The 13,122-nt window shown below is 43.1% G+C and overlaps 1 protein-coding gene across 3 annotated transcripts in view; it reads left to right on the top strand.

The window, feature by feature from the left end:
• The window catches only part of LTBP2 (latent transforming growth factor beta binding protein 2), a 190,661-nt gene that overhangs the window by 87,891 nt on the left and 89,648 nt on the right, over nucleotides 1-13,122 (top strand). For all 3 annotated transcript variants that reach the window (XM_072625677.1, XM_072625676.1, XM_072625675.1), the window contains exons 6-8: nucleotides 224-427; nucleotides 830-1,113; nucleotides 2,654-2,756. In XM_072625677.1, the coding sequence (XP_072481778.1) occupies nucleotides 224-427; nucleotides 830-1,113; nucleotides 2,654-2,756 (591 nt within the window). The remainder of the gene's footprint in view (nucleotides 1-223; nucleotides 428-829; nucleotides 1,114-2,653; nucleotides 2,757-13,122) is intronic.

The raw sequence follows: 13,122 nt of genomic DNA, 5'->3' as shown, positions 1-13,122 counted from the left end.
AATTCCAAGGCTGTTGGGCCCTTTTGCCACCCCCCTCCCCAAACATTGTACAACATTTTGCCAAGCACTGCTTTGGTCTCAGTTTCCTGATTTGGCCTCAATCCATGAGAGAAGGGGGTGAGATGGGAGTGGACAGTGCATATCTTCCCTCTGAATAGAAGTACAATGCTGATATTCCCACTGCCATTATACCAGTTAGTCACTTTGAACATCGATGTTGCAGATTTTTGCCAGATCCCTTGCCTGAATGGAGGCCGCTGCATTGGGAGGGATGAATGCTGGTGCCCTGCCAACTCCACAGGGAAGTTCTGCCATTTGCCAGCTCTCCAAATGGACAGAAGGTTGCCAGAGAGGTCCCAGCACCTGGCCCCTGCTGAAGGCTCTTTGAAACAGTCTGTCTATATGTTGCCCCTCTCCAATCAGCTGGGTGAGTGTGGGCTCTGAGGATGGCCAGTGATGAGGATGGGGCCTTGAGGCTTGGGCCCATTTCCTTCTTCTCAAGCCAGAAGCCCAGGGACCAGGGACACCTGCCCTCAACAGGATGGAAAGGGGGACTTAAGCAATGGGTCCTGCCTGGTTTAGTAGCTGCCTTGCCTTCACTTCTCTGAACAATGCAGAGATATTGAAGATTTTTTAAAGGACATAACATGATGAGATCAACATTTTAGGAAAAGATCTAATGTCCCACTGCTTGTTTATGTTTCCCTAGCACTTAGCACAGTGGCACATAGTAAGTGCTTAGTGAATGTATACTGACTGATGGACTGATGAGGGATGTGGGGGAGGGAAGCCTTACTCCTCTGTTACTGATCCTAACACTTTTCTTCAGCCTCCGTGAACCCCTCCCTGGTGAAGGTGCACATCAACCACCCGCCAGAGGCCACAGTTCAGATCCACCAAGTGGCAAGAGTTCGGGGGGAGACTGAGCCCCCTGAGGAGAACAGCGTGGAGACCAGACCTTCACCCCAGCTCCCCGCCCAGCCTGGCCATGAGCGGTGGGACAGCAACACCATCACCTCCCAGACGAGGGAGACTCCTCAGCCACCACTACTGTCTTTCCCCAAGCCTGAAGAACAACTTGGCTGGTGCTATCAGAACTCAGTGAATGACCAGGTAGGGACCCAGCCTCTGTCAGACACTGGCCCACGACTGCTTTGGTGTCTGTTGAGTCTGCAGACAAGATTGTCCTGCCTTTGTTGTCTTTCCTTCCACTTCCTGTGCTATCCTTTACAATCCTAGATTCAAAGATGGGAGTAATCTTAGAAGTCATCTAATTTCATTTTACAGTTGAGGAAACTGAGATAATAAATGGTGGAGACAGAATTTGAACCTAGAGCCTCTGATTTTAAATCCATCACTCTTTCCATGGCATTAGGATCTGGGGTGAGGGCATTCATTCCTATGTAGCTTGCCGACTATGGTGAGATTCACAGGCTTGGAGAAATATCTGGGGTACTGGGAGGTATTAGTGACTTGTCCTAGGTCTCCCAACCAGTATGTATCAAAGATGGAACTTGAACCCAGGTCTTCTGTCTCTGAGACTGGCATCTCCCACCTTCTCCAGATTGCCTCTGGCTTAAAAAATGCTTGCTGAAGGGCAACTAGGTGATTCAGTGGTCTAGAGCATTGTCCCTGGAGTCAAGAGGACCTGAGTTCAAATTCAGCCTCAGATACTTACTAGCTGTGTGACTCTAGGCAAGTCACTTAACCCCATGCCTCCAAAAAAAAAAAAAAAAAAGAAATAAAAGAAATGCTTATTGATTGAATGAATAAATGAGTTAAATGAGACTAGCCTGAAGCTTGACTGGGTGGTGAAATCTCTCAGGTCATTACTACTCATTATCTCACATACCCTACTCCCTTCTTTGGAGGAGGATACTTGGAGGTTGGTATCAGGAAGCAGAGTCATGAACAATCATGTTTTTCTGTTTGGGAAATTGTTTGCTTTCTTAAGTCTCTATCTTCCATACTTGCCTCCCCCATCCAAATTTTTTTGTTAGACTTCAGCCTGAGGAAAAGCAACATGGTCTAATAGAAAAAGTAGTAGCTTGAGAGTTAGAGGACAAGGTTCAAACCCCACCTCTGATGAATCTCATGACCTTGGACCAATCATTTAGTCTCCCTAGGCCTTGGTTTCCCCATTTGTGATATAAGGGGCTTGGGCAAGATGGCCTCTGTGGTCCCTTACAGCTGTAGATCTAGTCAGTCAATATACATTTATTGGTACCAGGTGCTGTACTAAACCCTGAGGAGACAAAAAAAAAAGGCAGAAGAAAGTCCTCGGTCTGAAGTTGCTCACAATCTAATGGGGGAGATAATGTACAAACAAGATACATGCAAGATACATTAGAGATAACCAAGCAAGGGAAGGCGCTAGAATTAAGGTGGTGGGATTTTATCTGGGACTGGAATACAGCCAGGAGGCAGAGATGAGTAGAGAACATTCCAATTTGTGATACAGGATAGCCCCTGGGTGTTTCCTCCTCCTCATTCTACAATGCTCCTTTCTCTTCTTGCTTCCTTCTGGGTAGCCCTTGCCAGGTAGGGATTTACTTTGTATGCCCATTCTTCCCTAGGAGCTGAGCCCTGCCATGTGGAGGATAGGAAGGAGAAAAGGAAGAAGCTGGTTGATAAGTTTATCTTTCCATTACAGTGTGCCAATCCTTTGCGGGAGCTGACCAAGCAAGAGGATTGTTGTGGGAGCATCGGGGCCTTCTGGGGGATGAATGCGTGTGCCCCATGCCCTACCAGGCCAGGTAAGGGTCAGGGGATGAAGAAGAGGAGTTCGGTGTTCTGATAACACATTTCCTCTGGGCTTGAAAATGAGCCCATCTCTTTCTTTCTGATCCACTTGCCTCTGGGCAGGACATCTGAAAGCCTAGAAATGGAAACCAGCTTTTCAAAAGTGGTGATGGCTGGTGATTGGAGGCCTGGTTCATCTTCACAAGGGCTGGTAAGCTGGACCAGGGAATGTGTGGTACTCGGTCAGTTCAGAGCTGGTTCTCAAAGTTGTTTGTTGATTGAATATTTGTGGGGGTAGGTCTTGCTACATATATTTCCTCAGGGCATTCCTTCTAATCTTTTAGCCTAGATGTCACCCTTTCCATCCTCCCCTTGGCACCTATCTTAATCTTCTCCATTCTTGACCTAGGGAAAGAGGGACACTTGCTTCTCCTTTACTGAGGCAACAAGTTGGCAAAATGCCCCTGTACTTCCCTTAAAAAAAGGTTTTACCTTTCCTTTAGTTTTTGCATTATAGTCATTCCACTCAACACATACCTTGTGAGCCTTCTTGAGCTTCAAAAAGCTTAGTTCTCATCTGGCCTCGAACACTTACTAGCTGTGTGACCCTGGGCAAGTCATTCAACCCCTGTTTGCCTCCATTTCCACAACTGTAAGATGGAAATAACAGCAGTACGTACTTCCCAGGGTTGTTGTGAGGATGAGATGATGTAACGTTTGTAAAGCACTTGGCATAGTGTCCGGCACACTGTCCATTCGTGTCTGACTCTTCATGGATCATAGCATGCCAATGATACCCATGGAGTTTTCTTGGCAAAGATACTGGAGTGGTTTGCCTTTTTCTTCACCAGTAAATTAAAGCCAACAGAAGTTAAGTGACTTGCCCAGGTCACACAACTAGGAAGAGTCTGAGCTTGAATTTGAACTCAGGTCTTCCTGAGCCCAGGTCTGGTGCTTTGTCCACTGAGCCACCCAGCTGCCTCCTGGCACTTGGAAGAGACTTAGTAAATACTTGTTTCTTTCAGCTTCTTTCCCCGCTCTTCTCTTATAATGGAAAAATGCTTAAGCAAAACAAAGACACTGAGATGGCATCTCTATGAGGCAAGATATGAATTTGGGTCTTTCTTACTCAGAGTCAGAAAACCTTGATTCAAAACCCACCTTAGACACTAGCTATGTGACTCTGGGCAGATCATTTAACCTCTCTGTGCCTTAGTTTTCTCATCTGTAAAATGGCGGGGGTTGGATTTAGTGACCTCTAAGGTCCCTTTCCTACTATAAATCTGCATTCCTATGATCTATGCATCCTGCTCTCCTTGTGTCCTCAGGGAGTCAGAGAGTTTCCTCAAGGTCAAATTTGTGGGGGACCCTAAGTCAGGACCCAGTGTAGGAAGGGCAGATATGTTTTCTGGATCAAGGACTGATGAGGGTCAGACTCTGCTGGGCACATCAGCAGAAGAAGGAAGGAAAGAAGGAAAAAAGCATTCATGTAGTTCCAGCTTGGTGCCAGGCACTGTGCCTGTGGTAATGCTGGGAGCCTAGTAAGCTCTGTGTTTCTCCCTCACATCCATTCATCGAGTGGGCTCTGGCACCCCTGGCCATATATGGAGTCCATGGTACCTTACAGAAGGCTTTGTTCCTTTGGCCAGGTAGGGCCTCTCTGGGAGCCAGAGGTCTGGCTGAAAGCAAAATGGGACTGTCCTGCTTTGCATCTGAAACCTGTCTTTTCTCCAAGCATTTTATACCCACAGTATCTTATCCAGACTCATATTTCCTTCTGGGTTGGTACGTAGGAGCAGCAGAGGCACAGAAAGGGGTTGCCTTTGTTCTGAGATCGTACAAGTAGCGTTTGCATTTCTTCTCTAATTCCATAAGGGCACTCCTAATTTTTTTAAATTTTAACTTTTTAAAAAATTAAATTAAATTTTTAAATGTTTGTTTTAAGTTTTTTTGGTTTTGTGCTGTTTTTCAACATTATGTGGCTGATGTCTCCCACTTCCTTCCTCCCCCTGCCCCACCCCCACCTCAATCCTCCTTTATAACAAAGAAGCCCAGTTCACCGACGGAAGTAATGCATTATGGTCTGGCAGTGTTTGCCCCTTTCCGCACCTATAGGCCACCACTTCATCAATTCTGTGGATTCATGAGTCTATGCCGTTGGTCACTGCGTTCATTGATCAGAGTTCTGAAATCTTTCATTGTTTTCCTTTACATTATGGAGGTCATTGTGTAAAAAAACTGCTCTAGTTTAATTCACTCTACATAAATTCATGTAATTCTTCCCCAGTATCTTTGAATTGAGTGTGGTACTCATGTGGGAGTCAGAGGACCTAGGTTCATCCTGTTTCTTTCACTTGGTGCCTGCATAATATTGGGCAAATCACTCAACCTGCCTAGATCTAACTTTCCTCTTCTGTAAAAGGAGGAGATTGGCCTATTCAGGGTCTTTCCTAGCTATAATCTTGATGTTCATTGTATCTTGTGGGATAATAACCTTACATTAAATTTATATACAACAATTTGTTCACTCTTTCCCCTAATCTATGGACATCAACTTTCTTTTCAGAAGAATTAACATTCAGATCTTCCTGACTACCCACCCTGTGGGGACTCAGCTCCTCTATTTTGTCTGATGACTTAGGAAGAGGACAGGAGAAATGAATATTCTTTGTGGTACAAAGAAAGCTAGATCTGGTGTCACAAAGACCTGGGTTCAAATCCCACTTAATTATATTCCCTAGATATGTGACCTTGGAAAATTCACCTCTCTGAGCTTCAGATCTTTTTTGATCTCTTCCAGGTCTAAATTCATGATCATATAATTCTCTCCCCCCATCCCCCATGGTGTGGCCTGAGAGAATGTAACTCCCTGTCTATTCAGAAAACTCCCCCCAGGGTCCTGAGGGTACCTAAGAGAAGTATTCTTGTAAATGTTTAACAACTGGCTTTCTAGGGAGAAAATGTATGCTAAACACTTTTAAGATTAAGTTGAATTTTCAACTTTTTCCCTATCACTTTCTTAAGTCTAGATAATCAACAAAACAATAAGTTAAGACCCGTTTTGTAGCATTTTCTGATTTTCAAGTTGTAAATGCTCACTCTGAAGATTTAACAATTGACTCTTCAAGTCTGTTGGAGCTGAGTCCAGCACCCCACTGGTGCATAGCCACAGGGTCACTTGCTTCCCTGAGAAAAGGAGTATCTGTCCCTTGAGCTTATCAGCTCCCTTCCTTCCTTCCTTCCCTTCCTCCTTCTTTACTCTCTCTCTTTCTCCCTTTGTCTTTCTCAATCTCTCTCTTTTTCTCTGTCTCTGCCTGTCTTTCACCCGTCTTTTCTTATGCAGAGGCATTCCAGGATACATTTTCTCTTAAGTCTTCCAATTTGTTTCAAAGACCATTTATTTAATACCATGCTTGACTTTGGGGATACAAAAACACAAGACTCCCTGCCTTCAAGAAGATTGCTTTCTTCCAGGGGCAGGGAATAATACGCAATTAATACAGAGAGAGAACTTACTAGCCACTGGAGCAATCAGAAGATGCTTCATGAAGTAGATGGACCTCCATCTGAGCCTTGCATTCTAGACCTGGAGGTAAACTACTCTAAAGTATGATTTTGGAGACAACTACTTCCCACCACCCAGTGTCAGAGGACACTGAGTCATTCTTGAAGGCCCGGTCTGATGATATGTCCTGTCCTTAATGGTGAGGAGAGGGCATTGACTGTCCTCATGGTCTCTCCCAGAAACCAGTCAGTTCTGGATGGATGAGCCCGAATTGTTAATAATAATGATGACGTTTATATAGGTATGGCTTGTGAAACACTTTATATATATAATAATATATAATTTATATAATATATAAATTTATGGAACTTATATATAAATTTATATAAATATATTTATATAAATAAGTATAAAAATATATTTATGTAATAATATATTATATAATAATATATAATAATGTTATCTCACTTGAACCTTTTAACAACTAGAAGTACATATCGTTACAATTCTCAATTTGCAGTTGAGGAAACTGAGGGTCTGAGAAGTTGTGACTTGCCCAAGGCCACACAGCTGGCTATTTAATAAGTCCAATTTTTCCTGACTCCAACTCCCATGCTTTCAGCACTACCATCAGCCTCCCAGGAATCCACTTTAAGGGGGCACCTGGCGATAATCATCAGAGTGAGTTGCATAAGGGGTGGATTTGGGTGTTGGACACGATACTGGGAGTAAGAAGGATAGAGAAATCTGCAGCTTAGTGAATGTGAGATAGGAGCCCTGACCAGGCCTGGGCTCGGTTTGAAGGACTTCGGTGCAGGGATGGGAGTATTAGTTTCATCCAATTGGAAATTCAGGAGCCATTGGCTGATAATCATCCCTGAAGTGTGTCCTTCTTGTCTAAGGGCTGTCTTGGACAAGCCGTCTTGGTGGGTGGACTCTGAGAACTGAAAAACTATGAAAGGGAGAAAAATGAGGCTCTTCTCCAAGTAAGCTATGCTGATTGACCTAGTAGAGGCACTGGAGCTCAGGGGGAAGAGAAGCAGATATGTTCTTACAGAGAGCTGTTATCACTATACCTGACTACATTTCTGGCCATTGCCATGGATAACCAGGTTGGCCTTGCCCAAACTTGTACCTCTGCCTTAGGAGTTATGGGGGAAGCCTTCCCTTTTAATGTTACCTTCCACTAAATCTGGCCTTGTTTATACTTATTTACATGTAGGTCATCTCCATTAGAATGTAAGGTCCTTCAAGACAGGGACTGTTTTTGCCTTTTTCTTTTTGTATCCTTGGGCTTAGCATAGTGCTTTACACATAATAAATGCTTATTCATTGATGGATCAACTCACAGAGGTTTCCCAAATTTGCCCCTATTAGCTATAAATGGTCTATCTGGTCCCACAATGTCCTCAACACGAACATCTGTAGCTCACTGACCAACCTGATTCTACTTCACCACTTCAGAAAGTTCTCCTATTAACAGAAGATCTGAAACTCATAAATTAACCAGGATGTCACTTTTAATTCTTAGTTTAAATGCAACCAGAGGGTCTTATTACACCCAACTGCATGACCTGGGTCCTATTTATAAGGGAAGAAACAGACATGGGAAGCATGCAAAGGCTGAGCCAGTGCCCATATTTTGCCTGGAGCAAAGGCAGCAAGTAATAGAACACAGAGTGTTTCTTCAGGATGGTTTCCTATGGGAAACTACCTATAGGTTATTGCTCAGCCTGTGCCCTAGAGCCTGGGATAGGGACTGGAGCAGCAAACACAAATCCAGTGCCTTCCCCATAGTAGAACCAGACATTGCTTTGCTGATTTAACTCTTGGGCGTGGGTATATACACAGCCCCCAGACTTGGGTGGGTGCATCCTATAAGCCAATACATTTCTGGGAACTGTCCCACCCATCCCACTTCCCCCGTCTCAGTGGTGTGCCAGCCGAGTAACAGCATCCGAGGGTTGAGCAGTCCAACAGGGTCCCTCAATTAAATCATTTCCAGTTTTAGTCTTGGCTGCATCTCACCTGATGCCCACAGACCTTCCCTTTCTTACCTCCCCTCCCCCTCACCTCCAATGGAGTTGGCAAGCTCAGTGCTTGGTCTGGAGTGCACATGTGTGCCGGGTGTGGGAGCGTAACTCCGTGACTCTGGTCAACCGCACCCACAACCTCACATTGCCCCCCATTCCCTACTTCCCCCGCCTCAGCTGTGAATAGCGTAGACTTCAATGGCTCATGTTTCCCCTCCTGGTTAGGGGGTCTTCTACAGTATTTGGTACATCTCAGGAAGCTGGGCACCAGGATCCAGACCCCTGGAATGTCAAGCATTCCATCGCTCCCAGCAAGAAATAACAAAGACCAGGACAATGTAAACATTTGCAAATGCATTAAAGTGCAGCTGGGCATTGTATAGAGAAGGAGCAAGATGGATAGAGAGCTTGTTTGGGTTGACAGAGTGCCAGGGACCCAACTCTATAGCAAAGCCCAGAGCTAGGGGATGTTTTCTTCAAATCCCATAGGACATCAAGTGAGTGCTACTGTGTGAAAGGCAGATTTGAGGAAAAAATGAGGACAAACCTTATAGGGGAATCCAACACTAAGAAGATTAAGGGGAATAAGCTCTAGGTAAGGCTTTGGGTTGTACAACATTCTTTGTGGCCTGAGGCAAGGTTCATTATCCCTCTGAGTTGCCATCTTTCTACCTGTCAAATGGAGCTACCGCCTACAGGTAAAGTATTTGGAGATCCCAGAAGTAGAGAAGAATCAGAGCATGACCATAATCTGTTGCCAGCAGATTTCTGGATTTCATGACTTCTAGTTAATTACCTTTTGGTGCCTAAAGCTTTTGCTGGGCTGTTGAAGAACATTGCTGTCTTCTAAAGTGTCAAACATTTGCCATCATGATGATGGTATTAAAGTCTCAGTTACAGAGCCCAGATATTATCTGCCTTTTTAGAAAAGTTCCATTTCCTTTGGTGGTAGATCAAGGAATCTTGACTACATAGTAATTCCTAATCCTCTCTCCACCCTCCTGTCTTTATGCTGACATCCCAGATTGAGGACTGAGTGACACATGCAGAATGTGTCCCTCAAAACTTTCAGGATTTATCTCCCCAATCCATTGGGATTTATTGTAGTGTTCTAGTTCAGTGACTCACCCCCTCTCTTGCTACTAATGCTTGGACAGCACATAACTCTCAGAACATACTTTTATATACTTTTATTGGTGCCACATTTTTTAGTTTTCATCCCAGAGAAAGAGGCAGACATCTGGATGACTGGAAAGTTGGCTTGGCATTGGCTGTATCAACCCTAAATTCCCCTTTTGCTAGGGCATTTAAGATTGGCACACAGTATATAGCTCATCCTGGTGGGTGGTAGCTTTTTTGCCATGAGATGCCCTGATAATAAGTGATATCTCCTAAAAATCTAGATTCCCTCTTGGCCTTTCTTGGAGTTTCCAGTTCTCCATCTCTGCTCTCTCTAAGGAATGCTTGTGCCTCTCTCCCATATGACCAGTTTGGGCAAAAGAAAATCATTAAGAACTTGGGATATGCGATTTCTTTTTTTAAAAAAATAATGGTATTTTGTTTTACTCCCAGTTACATATGAAGGCAATTTTTAACATTCATTTAAAAATTTTTTTGAGTTCTAAATTTTCTCTCTCCCTTACCTCCTTCCTCCGTGAGAAAGCAATTTGATATGTTATACATGTTCAATCTTGCAAAATACATTGCCATATTAGTTATGTTGTGAAAGAAGACACAGGCCCAAAGGGGGAAAAACACAGAAAATTACAGAAAGTGAAAAATGGTATGCTTTGATCTGCACTCAGACTCCATCAGTTCTTTCTCTAGAGGTGGATAGCATTTTCCATCAGGAGTCCTTCAGAATTGTCTTGGATCATTGCGTTGCTGAGAAGAACTAAGTCATTCACAGTCGATCATCATACAGTATTGCTGTTACTGTGTACAATGTTTTCCTGGTTCAACTCACTTCACTTTACATCAGTTCATATAAGACTTTCCAGGTTTTTCTGAAATCTATCTACTCATCTTTTCTTATAGCACAAGAGTATTCCATTACAATCATATACCACAACTTGTTCAATCATTCCTCAATTAATAGGCACACTCTTGATTTCCAATTTTTTGCCATTATAAAAAAAGCTGCTATAAATATTTTTGTACAAATAGATCCTTCCCTCTTTTTTTATCCTTTGGAACATAAATGTGATTATCGTATTGCTATGCACAGTTTTATAGCCCTTTGGGCATAGTTACAAACTGCTCTCCAGAATGTTTGGATCAGTTCACAACTCCACCAACAATGCATTAATGTCCCACTTTTTCCACATCCCCTCCAACATTTATTATTTTCTTGTTCTGTCATATTAATCAATCTGATAGATGTGGAGAGATACTTCAGAGCTGTTTTAATTTGCGTTGCTCTAATCAATAGTGAGTCAAAGACGAGCTGAGGGCTGGATCACAGCCCACCGGCTGATCTGCTGAGGTGCCCATCTGTCTTTAGATTTGATGTTCACTTTCTCTGGAGATCAGTTGGTCCACCTTTTTGAGAAAGGAGGGAAGGCCAGGGAGAGGGTCCCAATACCTAGTCCCTGCTTGCCAAGGGTAAGGAACAATTGACTATATAAAGGAAGAGGTCAGATTAGATGACCTCTTTTACCTCTTTCAGTTCTAACATTCTGTAATTCTTTAAAATTGCACAGATGCTCTTGGAGCACAATGGGGTGGGGTCCTTTTTATTCTTAGATGTCCCATAGGTGAGAGGTATTGTTTCTGTATCTATGTCTATCTATCCATCCATCCATCTATCTATCCATCTGTCTATCTCTGCATCTATCTTTGTATCCTCTAGACGTATAGCTCATGTGCACCAGAAAAAAACCAAAAAAAATACTTGAACCACCAAACAGGAGTGTGAGATTACATATGTAAGAGATTGTGAATTTGATTATGTGTCCAGTCATTCTAATTTATATCTTGCCACTGGACCCAGATGGCTCCAGAGTAGAAAGTGAGGCTGGTGACTTTGCACATCCCTGCCTCGCTTAAATCCAATTTACTTTCATGTCATGGCATCACCTTCTTGATGTCATGGTCCTCTTTGAATATGATGGACAAACAACAACAATACGTATCAATGTAAACTATTAGTTTTGATGTTTACTGAATGAAAAGAAATAGAATATTCTGGAAGGCTGAAAAACCATTGGGACCTAGAGGAATGAATCTCTAATGATGGAATGGCCATCAGTTGGGAAAAGGCATGTCTTCAAGTTCTGTTCAAATCATATCAAAAAAGAAACTACCGCTATTGCTTCTTCGTAAATGACACAATTATTCTTCCCTCTGTATTTGGCTAATGTTGAGCCATTTTTGTTTCTTCTGGAACTCAGAGAGTACTGGAGCTACAACTATGGCCCACCTTTTCTCTGGCCTATCCTCTCCCCAAGCCCTCACCTCAGACATGAACTCCTAGGCTCATTGATTCAATCAGTTTTAGGAAATCTTTACTACATCAGTATGGCAGGTATGGCTGAGGATGAATGAGGTGGAGCTGGTTAGGGATGGTGAACCCCTGCACCAACTCTTCTCCCCCATTTAGCTCCTCTAAGCCCTCCCCTTGGGTTATGAAAGATGCAATACTCTTGTTCTCCCTTTTTCCCTTGGCCTTATGAATGCCCCTGACTCTGTGACAATAGCTGACATGGACAGTAAATACTAGAGCAAGTGCCTTTATGGATTGGAGAGTGAACAGAGATTCTGGAAAGTAGCACCTAGACAGTCTGCTCTGCTGGGCAGTGGGGCATTTATTAATCCCAGATGGAAAGATTTTAAGCAACTTCTCCAAGGATGCCTAACTAGTGGTTTTGGAGTCATGGTTTGGACCTAGGTCTTTGGGTTCTAAGTCTAACATTTTATACCATATCATGTCTTAATCAAGTCCTTCTGTAGAAGCAGAGTGAAATTCAATCCAACCAGTATTTATTTAGCACCTACAATGTGCCAGGTGCTATTGCGATCTCCTGCATAAGTAAACCTTGATTACCTTGGAAGGGGGAGAGAGCATGTGCTAGGGCCTATCTTTTTTCTTTTAAAAAAATTATTTACTTATTTTTAGTTTACAACATTCAGTTTCACAAGCTTTTGAGTGTTAAATTTTCTCCCCCTCATTCCCCAAGACAGAATGCAATCTGATAATAGGCTCTACATCTACATTCTTATTAAACATATTTTCACATTAGTCACGTTGCAAAGAAGAATTATAACCAATGGAATGAACCACGAGAAAGAAGAAGCAAAACATCATAAAGTGAAAAGGAGAGAGAGCAAATCGTATGTTTTGATCTGCATTCAGACTGTAATTCTTTCTCTGGATGTGGATAGCACTTTCCATCATGAACCTTTTGGAGTTGTCTTAGAACCTTGCTTTGCTGAGAAGAGCTACCTCTATCAAAGTCAGTCTTTGCGGAATGTGGCTGTTATTGTGTACAGTGTTCTCCTGGTTCTGTTCCCCTCACTCAGCATCAGTCCATATAAGTCCTTCCAGTTTTTTCTGAAGTCCACTGGGTCCTATCTTGATGTGCTAATTCTCTTGTATTTGGTAACACTGGGGAGGCAGCATGGTAGTAGGGTGAAGAGGGAATTCACTTGACAGGGCAGCATCTGGTTCAAATCCCACCTCTGAGGCTCATTGCCTCTGTGACCTTGGGCAAGTCACTTAATCTGGGCCTCAGCTTCCACATCTATAAAATGAGAGGGGTTGACTAGATACCTCTTAGAGTTCTTCGAGCTCTAAATCTATGTTTTGTGAGAATTTAGAGATTACCTAGTTCAGTGTTTCTT

Source organism: Notamacropus eugenii, chromosome 7, assembly GCF_028372415.1.
Source record: "Notamacropus eugenii isolate mMacEug1 chromosome 7, mMacEug1.pri_v2, whole genome shotgun sequence".
In the NCBI taxonomy this organism is placed as follows: Eukaryota; Metazoa; Chordata; class Mammalia; order Diprotodontia; family Macropodidae; genus Notamacropus; species Notamacropus eugenii.
The sequence above is the reverse complement of the archived record's forward strand: the minus strand, read 5'-3'. Positions and strand labels throughout refer to the sequence as shown.